Genomic DNA, 17,069 nt, shown 5'->3' with positions numbered 1-17,069 from the left:
ATCCAAGCATGTGATATTTCTGTCCAACAATCAAATTTCAACTTTCTAAATCTGTCTTTTTTTTTTCCAGCTCAATACAATAATTTCAGGAGGTTGTACCCTCCATTGGACTTATCCTTCAATCACATGAATGTACAAGTATGAGTACATAATCAAATTAGAATTGGTCTTCAGTAACCCATGCTTGTCATGAGAGGCGACTAACAGGATTGGGTGGTCAGGGTCACTGGCTTGGTTGACACATGTCATCATATCCCAATTGTGTAGGTCGATACTCATGATGTTGATCCCTGGATTGTCAGGTCCATCGATTATTGACAGACCTCCGCCATATAGCTGGAATATTGCTGAGTGCAGCGTTAAACAACAACCAAACCAACATAATCAAATCTTGGCCAGGCAAACCAGACATTGCTAGCAACAGGTGAGAGGACCTGTTCTCTATAACTACTGTTAGTCTCTTGCAAGTAACAATGAAAATATAATGAGAAATAACAAACTCATCTCATCCTTGAATGGGTCACCCCACTGTATAAATAGCTTTATTACTGTCAACGACATTATGAATGTCGTCATATCGTGGCAACCACAATGAAATATTTTGATGTTAAGCATGAGAAAAACTATCTCGGTTCTCAGGTCAAATGCATCAGCAAAAGCACCCACATGAAAGTCATCATTGTGTTTTGTGACATACATATAGAACTAGCAGTATGATTGCAGCATTTATCAAGGACTTACATGAGCAACACACTGTTCTTATTTCTTTAGCCTACTCTTGGACACAGATTTACCTGGTTAGTGGAAAAATAAAGAACAAGAACACCTGCAGTCAGCTCTGAATAAATATTTTGTTGCTGATTTATTCATACATGTTTGCATTTCCTAACATCAACAAATAATAATATCTCCATTACAGATTACAGAGCTTCAGTGACTTGACAAGAAACGCTGACAAACACTCGCAGATTTCTCTTAGTACTGACTTAGCTCTATTAATCCTTGACAGCAACCATTCATATCCTGAACCCCTCACATCGCACTCATGCACGTACGCACGCACACACTGAGGAAGCCTTCAGCTAAATGAAAATCTCATCCCTAGGAAAGATATAAGTTTGGCCTAGCTGGTCAGTTGTGAGTGTGGATCTGTGCATGTATTGTTTCATTAGGATACAGTTGACAAGGATACTGTCAGAGACAATCGTTGTTGGATGACAGTCAGTGGATGTGTGTATCTTTCTTGTTTAACAGTCTTCAGCTATATTCCAGCTATACAATGGCATTTGGGCACAAGCACAGACACTCCGTCGTGCCAATTCTTAAAAGCATGTTAATACAATTAGATGTGTAATGAGAAGAAGAAACTCGGGCATAAACATCTCACATACACATGAAACAAATAAAAAAGATTTCTAAGTAATTTTAACAAATTCATCTATTCTTCATTTGGGCTATAAGACTTTATACTTTTTATTCATTTTAAGTTCTATGAAATGTTTCTGGTAGTGAACTTCTTTGCTATCACAAAGAAGATGGTTCCTCCGCGTGACTTTGACACAGCTCACAAAGACATCACAGGATTAACACGATTTTAGTTGTAATCATTCATATTTGAGTCCACTTATTGGACAAGATATACAGCTTGATTGACATCATGATACGACAGACACTGAAACAGATAACCAGTACTTTCTCCTTTATTTAATAGGTGATAACTTTAGAGATTTACAAGTGACTTTTCCAAGCTTTGTCATCAAAGGGCTACCCTGCCATTCTGCCACAGAAGATCCACTTGTTAAGAAGTCCGGCTGAAGTACAAAAAGAAATGAAATCATATCCTACAAACAAGGTAACAAAGGAATAATGCGTAACCATAACATTGTTGACCTCTTAACTGTGATGTCTGCTTGTACTTGTGACGTCTGCTTGTAAGTGTGACGTCTGCTTGTGTAAATTAAATACTTTAATATTTTCTAAAGCTGTTTTCTTGTCATCTGGTTTCAGTAAGATAAACTTACCTGTAATTTTTCCCACACTTTCTTTTTGGGTTTTAATTCTTCATCCGGCGTGCCCTTCTCATACCCCTCCACAAACACCCTGTCCCCTGGGGCACTGCCCTCAGGGGGGTCAAGAGGTTCCACGGCCCGGGGTTCATCCCTGAACAGAAACAGACAGATAAGCAATGTGTTTTCATGTCCGTACTGTTACATACTGGAATCAATATCCTACTGGGGTTCAAAATGAGATCATTGATCAGTTTGTAAAGCAATATAGTCAATGTCCTAATTTATAGCTAAAATGGATGGAATTATCACGAAACTGACCACTAGTTATCAGAAATGAGCGGGCCACTGCAAAAGATAATAGCCTACTGATTCCTTAACGAAAGGCCATTATCAGTTCTGTTGTCAAATGACGTCACAGCGTGTGATGTCACACATAATGACATCATAAATCTTGTCCTAACAATGTTGGGTCAACAGCCCACTGCGAGTTGTTTGCAGTATACTTACAATTAAATTTATGACACTTTTTTGTCTTTTTTTTTACACAAATTCCATCCATTTTAGCTATTATAGGGATAATGCTGTTTTTCCGAACATCATCATTTGCTGAAGTCCATGGTCTTTTCAACTGCACTCCTTCGTTGGGCAGTTAAAGCAAGATCTAGGGCTTCTGCAAATGATGATGTTCTGAAAACAGCAGTACCCCTATAATATCTACTGTTTCAGTCTTCAATATATTGATATGGCAGCAGTAGTCACACACACTTGTCCCTATAGTGTGGCAGTGTAGTACTTTTGTGTTACAGTGTTATATTTTATCTTAGTTGGTACTGCTAGTTGAAGATGTACCTGTCTTTATGTACATAATACACACCTGTAAATATTGGTTGTTTTAGATGTGGTTGCCCTCACCCACAATACAACTGAAGCATGCACCAGCAAAGCATATCAATCAATGCATGAACAAAAACCTTACAATGGCCATAGCCCTGACCTGCCTCAGTCTTTTGTCTAGCTTATGTAATCATCACAGTTTGAACTCAGTGGTTGACCTGCTAATTTAGTCACTCTCAAGCATTCGAGCAGTAAGCAGCCCCACACTACAGTGTAAAGGTTTTTAAAGGTATCTGGATACCAGCTCACCTCTGTATACTTCCACGGTTAGTACTTCATCTGTACTGTTGTATATTGTGTTTTAATGTGAATATATCTCACAGAACTCCAGATAATTTTGGAACACCAGGAGTATGTACTCCTTATTTATTCAATACAGGAGTACTGGAAAACCTTAAGACTACATTTAGAGTACTGAATGGTATTTAATGGCGCATCAGTAATCTTGTCTTTTGTTGCATATATGCACCACAACATTGCTAGTCTTGTGTAAACGGGTTAATATGCAATAAAACAATACTTGTTCAGATAAATACGTCTGTATATGATTCTAAGACCGTACACCATTGCCGTGGTGTGTATCTGCAACGTTTTATAAATTATTTCCTACCGTATTGTGAAAATTGTTTATCTGTACATACGCCGATAAGGCCCTTATCTGGAGCCCTGGTTTGACATGCATACATAGAAGTATAAAGGTGTTTTATCCCTACCATTTTCTGGCAAAGTAGAAATGATATAGTCTACTTGATATATAATCATCCCAGCACATTTATTTTATTGTATTAATGTAAACCCATGCATGTTATGCAGTGTGTGACAATGTAATCACATGTGGGTAGGTGCATGTGCATATGTATGTGTGTAAGTGTGCATGATATGAAGTAGGTATAATACAATGTACTCGGTACTACTGTAGTTAGTGTGTAATGACATGCATTAGCCATGTGTGGTGTGTATTGACTGGTATACAGATAATATTGTGGTGCTATGTATGTTTATTCACTACAGATCCTTACAGGACTGTACAGTACAAGTGACTGCTGGATCTTGCAAACCTTGGTCCACACACCTGGTAGGTGTTATATGTCTTATCTCCCATATTAGTGTATCTATAATGAGCAGGCATCCCATCCAGATAATCATCACTAGAATTCATTAGATGTATACTAAGCAGCAAAAGAAACGTCAGTTTGGAATTTTCCTTCACAGAAACGGATAACTGTAAATGTTTTGATTGTAAATTTTTGACAACATCTCCAACTTTACCTGAGCAAAGACATTCCTTCCCAAACTCAGAATGGAACCCAGGAAATGGTCTCAAAAACGCAACTTGATCTCGGAGATGGTACGGTGTTCTCCATGTTTTTCATGCAACTCATGCTGCACGTGCTGTTCACAAGGACCAGCCCTATAAAATGCACCCCCACACCTGGTTGAAACATTCACATTACAACGTCAGCATGATGCCGCGACTCACGACAGCTCAGAGGAACCAGGCGCTAGGAAGACTTGAAGCTGGCAACACTGCATAAGCCGTTGCCAATCACTTTCAGGTCAACGTTCGGACCATCTACAGGATGCAGCAACGTTTCCAGGCCACCAACACCACAAACGATCGTCCCCGTACTGGCAGACCAAGGGTGACCACAAGACGACAAGACCGCCATGTTGTGCGACAGCATGTACAGAATCCCTTCATGCAGGCATCCAAAACAGCTCGCCAGACAGTGGGAACACACGAAAGACCACTGATACAGTACGCTGACGTCTTAACAGTGGGAACCCCATCGCCGTAGACCTTAGCGTGGACCTATCATCACCCCTTGTCATCGGCGTGAACGTCTACAGTTTGCCCTACAACCCCAAAACTGGCGATACAGGCAATGGAGAACTGTTCTGTTCACAGTTGAGAGTCGGTACTGCTTATCAACTGCAGATGGGAGAACAAGAATATGGCGACGACGTGGCCAGCATTACTCAGACCAATGTGTTATGGAAAGAGACTCATGGGGAGGTGAAAGCATCATTGTATGGGGTGGAATAGGCCTGAACCAGAGAGTGGGTCTTGTGGTGTTCCAGAACCTTGGTCCAGGGAGAGGATGCGCCATCACAGCGGTGCACTACATCGACCAAGCTCTCAGACACCATTTCGCATGCCACCAGAACAACATTTCCCAGCATGATAATGCCTCGGCCCATACTGCCAGAGCTACACGGGACTTCCTACAGCAAAACAGTGTCAAGATTATCTTGGGGATGAAATTCAGAGGAGACTGAATAATGTAACATCAAGGCCAAACAGACGATTTCCTGGGACAGGCCTTTCTCAAAGTATGGTTCCAGGTGCCAGTGGCCTTCATCAATCGATTGGTGCACTCCATGCATAGAAGCTGTGCTGCAGTTATTGCCGCTCATGGTGGTCACACTAGATACTGAAGTCAAGAGTCTGAATGGACTCCAAACGTTCGCGTAATGTCTTGAAATTGTGGTGAGTTATTTATTCATTGATGTGTCCAGATATTGTACACAAAAAATGATTTTGACCTGCTTGTTATGTCCATTTCTGTAATGATTTGATTACAGTGCCTATCTAATTTTGAATTCGTACTGACGTTTTTTTGTGGATGAGTATATTACATACATCCATGGTATTATTTATATGTGGTGATTTGTATAGACTGGATTTAATATGTATTGTATGTTGTAAACATTGCATCATGTACTTGATACCATACCCGTGATGTACCACGTGTCTAAGTCTTGATGTATGGTGTATGACACGATACCATAGCAGATTCACATTGTTCACCAATTGTTTCAGGGTTTTATGTATAAGGAGGACATTGGTGGATTCGTCCCAATGTAATAAAGATGCCGTCAACTCACACCCCGTAGCCTGTGGTTATCATTAGGGAGTCCGTACTTAGTTCTGTGTTTCTCATCGCCTGACTCTTCCAAGATTGGGGCGGACGAGAAAAAAAAGGCCAAAAAAAAAAAATACTATTCAATATTCAAATATGAATGTATACTCACCTTTTGCATTGAGAATCATGGAAAAGACAATACAGTTTGACACTAAGTTCCCTACCAGTGTGTATGTTCACTGGTAGGGAACTTGGCCACAGTAAGAGTGGAGTCTTTGTGATTTTAGCGACAGAAACTTTATGAGATTTGAGAGTTTTTGTGATTTGTCACAGTCTTTGCAATGATATGTGTTATAATCAGATTAAATGGTAATTATAGCTTTAGTTTGTGGTATTAAAGACTATCATTTTCCTAAACAACACATAATATCATCTTGCAACTTTATAATATACTTAAATAAATATAACAATAGCATAGATATAATTTTGATCATAACTTGCAATGAAAGTCATGGTAGATAAATGATGACTGTCAATCATAAATAGACTTCAAAATGAAAAGTGTTGTCTCATGTAACGCAATGTGTGAATAAACACTACAGGCTTGAGGAACAGACTGTAGTGTTACATCCCTGTTCCTGTGGTGATTTATGGCTATTTTTATCCCATTAGTGGATTCATTACATTGGTTTTTATTGAACTATATATTTCTGGAATATTCTAAGCATAGAGAAAACTATGCCTACAGGACATTTATTGTACCTTACCCTCACCTTACAGATGCTAAGATCACAAAGACTCTGTCTCAAATAATAACATTTCTGTCGCAAAAATCACAAAGACTCCACTCTCCTGTAACCAAGTTCCCTACCAATGATACACCATATTGTGGAGTTGACCTCCATATTTGCTCGTGAATATCGCGAACTCCTAACATTGCCGGATCGTAAATATCAGTGGATGTGAATCCTAAATCGTGACAGGGAGTACAGATGCAAGAGTTGCTTCCATTTAAATACCTGCTGAAGATTCGTTTCATTTTCCAATGAAATTTAATACATTTCTAACTCAGTTTTAATTTTTTCTTGCAGTGAAACATTTTTTTTTCAATGGGCGGTGCACAATTGAGAATGGTCGGCGCAAAGTTTAGAAAAAAAGAAGTTGTTTTATTGTATAGGCAGGTGGGATTTTTACGGGCGGCAGGAGATGAGAAACACAGAATTAAATATGGACGCCCCTACGGAAGAACCCCAAATTCCATGCTACTACAATAGGGACCCATGGCAGCATTTGTCCCTGGCACGATATTGCACAAGAGATGCCTAAACTGAGTATCGGTGACACTTCCGTGTTTGAACTGGCTAATGCAAACCAATGCTTGTTGTAATATGACTTAATGAATTGGGTGCTCCCGAACATGCTCAGGAATTCTCTCTCTTGCTGACTCGTGAAGATCTGTGTCAGAATTGATCTTCAGTAACCCATGTTTGTCGAAAGAGGCGATCTGGTGGTCAGGCTCACTTACTTGGTTGACACATGTCATCGTATCCCAGTTGTGTAGATCAATGCTCATGCTGTTGATCACTGGATTGTCTGGTGCAGACCTGATTATTTACAGACCGCCGCCGCCATATAGCTGGAATATTGCTGAGTGCTGCGTTAAACAACCAACCAACCAAAGCATTTGACTTCATAAAACCAAATAACCATCAAAGCCTTTAACATTTGATTTTTTCACTTTTCATCTTTCTGAACCAGTTAATGCCTAATGGAACAGCAAACTTTTAAAAAAAATGGATGACATGTGGAGATAACTCTGCTGTGACAGTTTGGTTCTACTCACACAGAGGCACACATGAGCATGGCCTGCGACTCGATCCCTCGCATCTTCTGAGGCTTCAGGTTGCACAGGAACACACCGAGCCTGTCCTTCAGGTCTTCCATGGGGTAGAGTCCTGCCAGACCGCTGATCACCGTCCGTGTTGATCCCTCCTCCCCCCAGGTCCACGGTCTCCATGTACAGACTGTCGGCATCTGGGTGCTGCAGATCACAAGTGAGCGACTCAATAAACCAATACAGGAAATCAATTCAAAATGTGGAGGTGTGTGGGCTTGTGCATAGAGCCCAGGGGCTTCTTTCATGAAGCAACCTTAACTCCCATTCTTTAACATTGCACTAAGGTTACCTTAGTGACTTACGGTCACCTTAGTGCTTTGTGAAAGGAGGCCCAAGTCACAAATCGGTTGAAGTTAGTGAGTGAGTATGGTTTTATGCAGCAATATTCCAGCAATATCATGGCGAGGGACACCAGAAATGGGCGGTGGGGTAGCCCAGGGGTTAAAGCGTCCGCTTGTCACGCTGAAGACCCGGGTTCGATCTCCACCCGGGTGCAATGTGTGAAGCCCATGTCTGGTGTTCCCTGACGTGATATTGCTGGAATATTGATAAAAGCGGTATGAAACTATAACTCACTCACTCATTAAAAGGATCGATTAAGGAGGTTTGAATACTATAAACTTTGATACCTTGCAGACTTCAGTGATTCTGCCGACCCTCAGGTCGAGCCTGGAGGGGATGATTTCCTCTGCCTGCTGGGATGCTGCCCCTCCCGGTCCCTCTGTAACACAATCACCTCACATGTACACACGGACTATAGTCTGTTTGCAGTGAAAACGTGCCGATGAACTTCACTTTAAACAAAAAAGTAAATCGAATAAAGTGAAATTAAGATGATGAATCCTCATAATGTTACCTTGGCAATTGAACATTTAAATCTCAGAATTTTATTCAACTGAGGATAAAAGTTGTTTAACACACGATCATAGTTTCAAATCGCTATTATTGGTTTGTATTACAAGGGGGTATGCACATTAAATGAAACACCTAGAACAAGTAGGTTTGGTCTAAGTTAACGCTCATCACGTACCGCACCTGCATTTGTTTCAACTACTACACTTACCCCCTTGTAATACAACCCAATAATAGCGATTTGAATCTATGATCGTTTGTAATAACCATTCATGTTTGTATCTTTTATTCATATATGTCTTTTACAGATACCATATCACAGTCTTTATTTTGGAAAAGATGGATTTACAATATGTTGATAAAGGACTGTGGATTCATGACAGTTTGAATGGCAAAGTGAACACAATTACATCACAGACATCCCTGAGCTCACTCCAGAGGTACAGATAAGTTGCTTCTTTGCGTACATTACGCAAATATTTATGTGAAAACTCAATTCCTATTAAGTCTATTGGATACAAGTACACTTGCTTTTTGGTAAATACTCAATAAATTTGATCTTACATGCGTACACACAAAAATGTCAAACCTTAGATTGCATACAGGTGGACAGATAAAGTAACTGAAGTACACTGAGAGGTTCTATTTCAGCTCATGAACTTGGCAACTTGCAGTCGTTCTTATCGTTTCTCATATAACAGATCAACTATAAATAACAACCATGTAAACCAACATTTAAACTTTGTTATATTTTTACAATTATTGGAAAATGGCAAAATAACCAATTGAGTTTGAGTGAGGTGGGTACAGTTTATTTGGTTACTCAAATGACAATAAGGATACCCAACTGAGATGAACACAAGCGAGTACACAACTCAATGACACAAAAAGTAGCTCGGCTCACTCCCAGACATAAATAAGAGGCATTTGACTACATATGGTCCTCACAGATTAATCTTGGAGTAGATGTCTACAGAAATTAATCTCACTTGTTTTGACAACTGGGTAAGCCTTGGCTGTGATCTTCTTGAGTTCGGGGGATTCGAAGTCCTTCCTGATGGGCTCCAGCAACCGGTTGAGGTAGACCTCCACTGCTGCCTTCAGGTCTCCAGGGTGCAGCTCCTGGACAACACACAGATGAGTTGGGCAGTGATAAATAATATTACAGTGTGTCAGCTTGTGGAGGAATGTCAACATTTGATAAATGTTTATAATGAGTGAGTGATATTCAGCAATATTCCAGCTTTATGGCGGCGGTTTGTATATAATCGAGTCTGGACCAGACAATCCAGTGATCAACAGCATGAGCATCGATCTGCGCAATTGGGAACCGATGACATGTGTCAACCAAGCCAGCGAGCCTGACCACCCGATCTCGTTAGTCGCCTCTTACGACAAACATGGGTTACTGAAGACCAGTATTCTAACCCGGACCTTCACGGGTGCCATTGGATGACAGATCACTTCCATGAACATTAGTGTATGAGAGACACCTTTACACTAATCTATACCTCCACATTTCTGGGAATTCTCTAGAATCAATAAATGTTTGTGACAATGTGAAATATTTATGGAAGAATTCACTTTGTAATGCACACTGGCATTCCATCCTACTGAAAACAATGTAGAAATGAACACCCAAAGTTCTGATCTTGACCCAGTCAGGAATAACACTCACAGTCTGCTGCAATCTACAAATTTTCAGACTTTTTGACAAATTTTTATATTCTAAATTCAATTTTCATAGGCCTACTATTTAAGGATGTAATCACCACCAGTTCATTTCAGTTTAGGGAGGGTCATTCCATGCTTCTCCATCATCACAAATCCTAGCCATAAATTATGAACATGCCCTTACTAGGATATTCACATATCGCCTTCATTGTCCATCATAACATAGTTTCCCGGATCTCACTATCATCAGCCAATATTGTTCTTTCTATAGCTACTAATAAAAACAATTACCTTATGTTATCGTTCTGTGAAGTAAAACTCATGCGACACCAATTTCTCAAACAGTATTGTCATTACCTCTTTTTTCTAAACGCTTCCTCTAAATCCACATATTTTGTAAATATCCTGCTGCCTCCAAATTCTTCTGACCTTTCAACCTTAAATTCTGTAACAGAAATACTTTAACATTACATTGATTGATCGGTTTGATGTTTAATGTCGCACTCAGCAATATTCCAGCTATATGGCGGCGGTCTGTAAATAATCGAGTTTGTACCAGATAATCCAGTGATCGACAGCACCAGCATCGATCTAAACAATTAGGATACGAGGATGTGTGTCAGCCATGTCAGTGAGCCTGACCACCCGATCCCATTAGTTACTTCCTACGACAAGAATGGGTTACTGAAGACCAATTCTATGCAAGATCTTCACAGGTACTTTAATATTTGAAACAAATTTTGGATTCACCTATTGTTGATGCATGAGACAATACAGTGTTCTGTAAATAATCAAGTCTGGTCCAGACTGACTGACTGAGTTTTGGTTTTACGCCGCTTTTAGCAGTATTCCAGCAACATCACGGCGGGGGGACACCAGAAATAGGCTTCACACATTGTACCCATCTAGGGATTTGAACCCAGGTCTTCAGCGTGACGAGCCAACGCTTTAACCATTAGGCTACCCCACCGCCCCAGTCTGGTCCAGAGAAATCTGTGATCAATATGACTGACTGAGTTTGGTTTTACGCCGCTTTTAGCAATATTCCAGCAACATCACGGCGGGGGACACCAGATATGGGCTTCACACATTGTACCCATGTTGGGATTCAAACCCGGGTCTTCGGCGTGACGAGCCAACGCTTTAACCATTAGGCTACCCCACCGCCCCCGTGATCAATATGAGCTTGGGGTATGATGAGTGAGTGAATGTTTTATGCCGCTTTTAGCAATATTCCAGCAATATCACAGAGGACACCAGAAATACATTGTACCCATGTAGGGAATCAAACACTGGTGTTTTGTGTGACAAGCGAACACTGTAACTACTGGGCTACCCAACCGCCTTGAGAGATATGGAGATGTGACGGGATAACTATCAATGACTGGACATACCTCCATCTGTGCTGAGTGGGAAGAGGACAAACTTGCAGAAGGAGAGGAGGCCATTGTCCGTGATGTTCCCCGGCTCACAGAATGCCTTCTTTAATTTCTTCTTGACTTGAGCTGGAGAGTCTAGGAGGTCAATCTTAGAATCGGGGTCGGACGAACTCATCTTGGATCCCGTCAGACCAGGAACTGCAAATATAATGGCACACTGGTTACTATGGTTACTTTGGTTCTGACTACTGACATCCAGAGATGAGTTGATGCACTGACTTACAAGCATTGAGCAATGTCTAGTAATCTAGTAAGTGACCGAGCTTCAGGTATTGTACTTACCCATTGGGTTCATGAAGTGCATCCTCTTCTTATAGCCTAAGTGTGGGAGGTACTGCAAGACACCAGATGTTTGAATTACCTCCCTTTGTCACATTGTGTGTACCAAACGTTACATGATACAGCTACAATACAACTTTACAAAGACATCGTACTTCAGGATTTGTGCTGACTTCTCAATATCTTTCAAACAGTAAACAGTCATTATAAATCTTTTCACAAACTCGTCACGCAGGACTTTATTACCTTTTCTGCAAATGTGAAGATTTTCCTCTGATCTACACCACCAAACTGTATGTCAACCTTCAGGTATTCTTCATCAAGTGCCTGGAACACGGGATCAGAAATGGACAAAATTATTATCACATCTGACACATGTCAATTTAATCACTAGATACCCGCAACCCACCTGCAACCCATGACATACCTGCTCTACAACACTCTACAACCCATGTCACACCTACTTTACAACCCATGTCACACCCACTCTACAACCCACGTCATACCCACTCTACAACCAATGTCGCACTCACTCTACATCCCATGTCACACCCACTCTACATCCCATGCCACATCCACTCTACATCCCATGTCACATCCACCCTACATCCCATGTCACACCCACTCTACAACCCATGACTCACCCACTCTACAACCCATGTCACACCCACTCTACCACCCTACATCCCATGTCACACCCACTCTACATCCCATGTCACACCCACTCTACAACCCATGACACACCCACTCTACAACCCATGACTCACCCACTCTACAACCCATGTCACACCCACTCTACAACCCATGACTCACCCACTCTACAACCCATGTCACACCCACTCTATAACCCATGTCACACCCGCTCTACAACCCATGTCACACCCACTCTACAACCCATGTCACACCCACTCTACAACCCACGTCACACCCACTCTACAACCCATGTCACACCCACTCTATAACCCATGTCACACCCACTCTACAACGCATGTCACACCCACTCTACAACCCATGACTCACCCACTCTACAACCAATGACACACCTACTCTACAACCCATGTCACACCCACTCTACAACCCATGTCACACCTACTCTACAACCCACTCTACATCCCATGCCACATCCGCTCCACAACCCATGTCACACCCACTCCACTACCCATGCCAGACCTACTCTACATCCCATGCCACACCTACTCTACATCCCATGTCACACCCACTCCACAACCACTCTACAACCCATGTCACACCTACTCTACAACCCATGTCACACCCACTCTACATCCCATGCCACATCCGCTCCACAACCCATGTCACACCCACTCCACAACCCATGCCACACCCACTCTACATCCCATGCCACACCCACTCTACATCCCATGTCACACCCACTCTACAACCCATGTCACACCCACTCCACAACCCATGCCACACCCACTCTACATCCCATGCCACACCCACTCTACATCCCATGCCACACCTACTCTACAACCCATGTCACACCCACTCCACAACCCATGCCACACCCACTCTACAACCCACGACACACCCACTCTACAACCCATGCCACACCCACTCTACATCCCATGTCACACCCACTCCACAACCCACGTCACACCCACTCTACAGCCCATGACTCACCCACTCTACAACCCATGACACACCCACTCTGCAACCCATGTCACACCTACTCTACAACCCATGACACACCCACTCTACAACCCATGACACACCCACTCTACAACCCATGTCACACCTACTTTACAACCCATGTCACACCTACTCTACAACCCATGTCACACCCACTCTACAACCCATGTCACACCCACTCTACAACCCATGTCACACCTACTCTACAACCCATGTCACACCCACTCTACAACCCATGTCACACCTACTCTACAACCCATGACACACCCACTCTACAACCCATGTCACACCTACTTTACAACCCATGTCATACCTACTCTACAACCCATGTCACACCTACTCTACAACCCATGACACACCCACTCTACAACCCATGTCACACCTACTTTACAACCCATGTCACACCTACTCTAAAACCCATGTCACACCTACCTGCAGTCCAGGGTACAGCAGTCCACTCAAGAGGGGATGATCCACCTGCTTGACCACCTCGGCGCCAGCCTTCTTGGCATCATGTTCTGTGACTAGTGATGACAACTTGTACACATCCAATGTGTATTCTCTGAAAGATACATACTCATTACAGGCAACTGAGGGTGCAACTGGCTTGGATGTATTCAATATCTTCATAATAATAATAAATTAATAAATTATGCATTTATATAGCGCATCTTATCCAGATATAATCCTGCTCAAGAGCGCTCAAATAATATCTAACACAATCACAAACAACAAGACATTTAACAAATAGAAGTTCAATTTCATAAAATATATGGATGGAATAAATAAACTTGTCAGAAAAAATGAATCTACATGTTGTCTTCGGAAAATATTGATCACCAATGTCCATCTCACCATTGTAAACAAGGCACTTTGCCCACTGGTAAAAAATGCTTTGTGTCATCAACTATTAAAGGAACCCTGAACGCTAGACGAATGTAAGGCTAGTGGGAGTTCTGTGTTTTATTGTTACACCTGCGATTGTTTCAGATTAATTTACATCCCTTCCACTAACAGCTCTGTGTTGTTTTCATGATAAATATGACCATTCATGAAGACAATGTTTGGAGACAAGTTTTCAAGTGGCCTGAATGAACAAAGAGTAGTTCTGAACCTATATGGCTAACAATTTGAGGACGAAGTCCGAGGTCAATATTGCTTTTCGCGGGTCCATAAAAACATGTATTGACCGAAATCACCAGTCCATAATTGTTTTTTTATGTAATTACCGATAAAAAAAAGCTTCTAAAAACCAAAACATGTCCATTTAGCCAAGAAAAGTCTTTTTATTTTCACTACAAACCAGTAACGTTATGTCAACAATACTGTGACATGTAAATAATAGAATCTAGTTTTAGTAACTCAAGTCAATATGACTTTTGGTCGGACCTGGGTTGGAGTGAATATGCTTTTCTGTCGACAGTCACGTGACTGCATCTAGGCCAATCAGGTAGCCAGAAAAATATGCTTACATATATGCTAGCCATATGGTGGTGGTTTGTAATTAATCAAGTCTGGATCAGGCAATACAGTGATCAGTGATTGACATCATGAGCACTCATCTACATAATTGGGACACAATGACATGCATCAATCAAATTAGTCAGCCTGACCACCGATGCTATTAGTCACCTCTTACAATGCTGAAAACAAATTCCACCAGTGAAGATCCACGTTAGAATTATTCTTCAGTAACCCATGCTTATCGTAAGAGGTGACTAACAGGATTGGGTTGTCAGGCTCGCTGACTTGGTTGACACATGTCATCGTGTTCCAACTGTGTACATTGATACTCATGATGTTGATCACTGGATTGTATGGTCCAGCTTGTTTCTGGACCGCTGCTGTCAAGCTGGAATATTGCTAAGAGCAGTTTTAAACAACAAACAAAGAAGAAAACCAACACAATATGAAAAGTGAATGTGTTTGAAAATCGCTGTTTTCAGCAATATCACAGATAAGGACTCCAGGAATGGGTTCACATACTGTATCCATGTGGGGAATCGAACCTGGGTCTTCGACAAACTCTTTAACCATTAGGCTACCCCACCGCCCCTCTAACACAATGGTCACAATATGGCTGAAATATTGCCGACGTGACGTTAAATATTAACTCACTCACTCACTCTAACACAATGAATCTTACTTGCTGAGCTGGTATTCTGTCCCTTGCACAAACTTGAGCTTGTCGAGCGGTACGCCGATGGAACGCAGCATGGCCTTGATCACATGCTCGTAGTACTTGACCCGCTGCTGCAGCAGCTCCCAGGGAGCCTTCATGTTGTCTAGGTAGGCGTGCAGGTCGGCAAACAGGATCGTCACCTGGCGGAGGAGAAACATGCAGGTGAAGGCTCTGGTTTAACATGGCAGGGGAGAAACATGCAGGTCAAGGCTCTGGTTTAACATGGCAGGGGAGAAACACGCAGGTTAAGGCTCTTGTTTAAAATGGTGGGGGAGTAACACGCAGGTGAAGGCTCTTGTTTAAAATGGCAGGGGAGTAACATGCAGGTGAAGGCTCTTGTTTAAACCGGCAGGGGAGAAACACGCAGGTGAAGGCTCTGGTTTAAAATGGCGGGGAGTAACATGCAGGTGAAGGCTCTTGTTTAAAATGGCAGGGGAGTAACACGCAGGTGAAGGCTCTGGTTTAAATGGCAGGAGAAACATGCAGGTCAAGGCTCTGGTTTAAAATGGTGGGGGAGAAACACGCAGGTGAATGCTCTTGTTTAAAATGGCGGGGAGTAACACGCAGGTGAAGGCTCTGGTTTAAAATGGCAGGGGAGAATCACGCAGGTGAAGGCTCTGGTTTAAAATGGCGGGGAGTAACATGCAGGTGAAGGCTCTGGTTTAAATGGCAGGAGAAACATGCAGGTCAAGGCTCTGGTTTAAAATGGCGGGGAGTAACATGCAGGTGAAGGCTCTGGTTTAAATGGCAGGAGAAACATGCAGGTCAAGGCCCTGGTTTAAAATGGCGGGGAGTAACATGCAGGTCAAGGCTCTGGTTTAAATGGCAGGGCAGTAACATGCAGGTCAAGGCTCTGGTTTAAATGGCGGGGGAGAAACATGCAGGTCAAGGGTCAAGGCCCTGGTTTAAATGGAAAGGCAGTAACACGCAGGTCAAGGCTCTGGTTTAAATGGCAGGGCAGTAACACGCAGGTCAAGGCTCTGGTTTAAAATGGTGGGGGAGAAACATGCAGGTCAAGGCCCTGGTTTAAATGGCAGGGCAGTAACACGCAGGTCAAGGCTCTGGTTTAAAATGGCAGGGCAGTAACACGCAGGTCAAGGCTCTGGTTTAAAATGGTGGGGAGAAACACGCAGGTCAAGGCTCTGGTTTAAAATGGTGGGGAGAAACATGCAGGTCAAGGCTCTGGTTTAAAATGGTGGGGAGTAACATGCAGGTCAAGGCTCTGGTTTAAATGGCAGGGCAGTAACACGCAGGTCAAGGCTCTGGTTTAAAATGGTGGGGAGTAACATGCAGGTGAAGGCTCTGGTTTCAAATGGTGGGGAGAAA

The 17,069-nt window shown here is 42.3% G+C and overlaps 1 protein-coding gene across 1 annotated transcript in view; it reads right to left on the bottom strand.

The window, feature by feature from the left end:
- Nucleotides 1–508: 508 nt before the first annotated feature.
- The window catches only part of LOC124258248 (tyrosine--tRNA ligase, cytoplasmic-like), a 29,922-nt gene continuing 13,361 nt past the window's right edge, over nt 509–17,069 (bottom strand). The window contains 12 exon segments of the mRNA XM_046692316.1: nt 509–1,811; nt 2,022–2,160; nt 7,614–7,765; nt 7,767–7,811; nt 8,297–8,388; nt 9,509–9,644; nt 10,556–10,638; nt 11,588–11,770; nt 11,915–11,966; nt 12,158–12,238; nt 13,994–14,123; nt 15,708–15,883. Of these exon segments, the coding sequence (XP_046548272.1) occupies nt 1,701–1,811; nt 2,022–2,160; nt 7,614–7,765; nt 7,767–7,811; nt 8,297–8,388; nt 9,509–9,644; nt 10,556–10,638; nt 11,588–11,770; nt 11,915–11,966; nt 12,158–12,238; nt 13,994–14,123; nt 15,708–15,883 (1,380 nt within the window). The 3' untranslated portion in view covers nt 509–1,700.

This window comes from Haliotis rubra, unplaced genomic scaffold, assembly GCF_003918875.1.
Source record: "Haliotis rubra isolate DU_JTF1 unplaced genomic scaffold, ASM391887v1 Scf689, whole genome shotgun sequence".
In the NCBI taxonomy this organism is placed as follows: domain Eukaryota; kingdom Metazoa; phylum Mollusca; class Gastropoda; order Lepetellida; family Haliotidae; genus Haliotis; species Haliotis rubra.
This window is presented reverse-complemented; position numbering and strand designations above follow the sequence as displayed.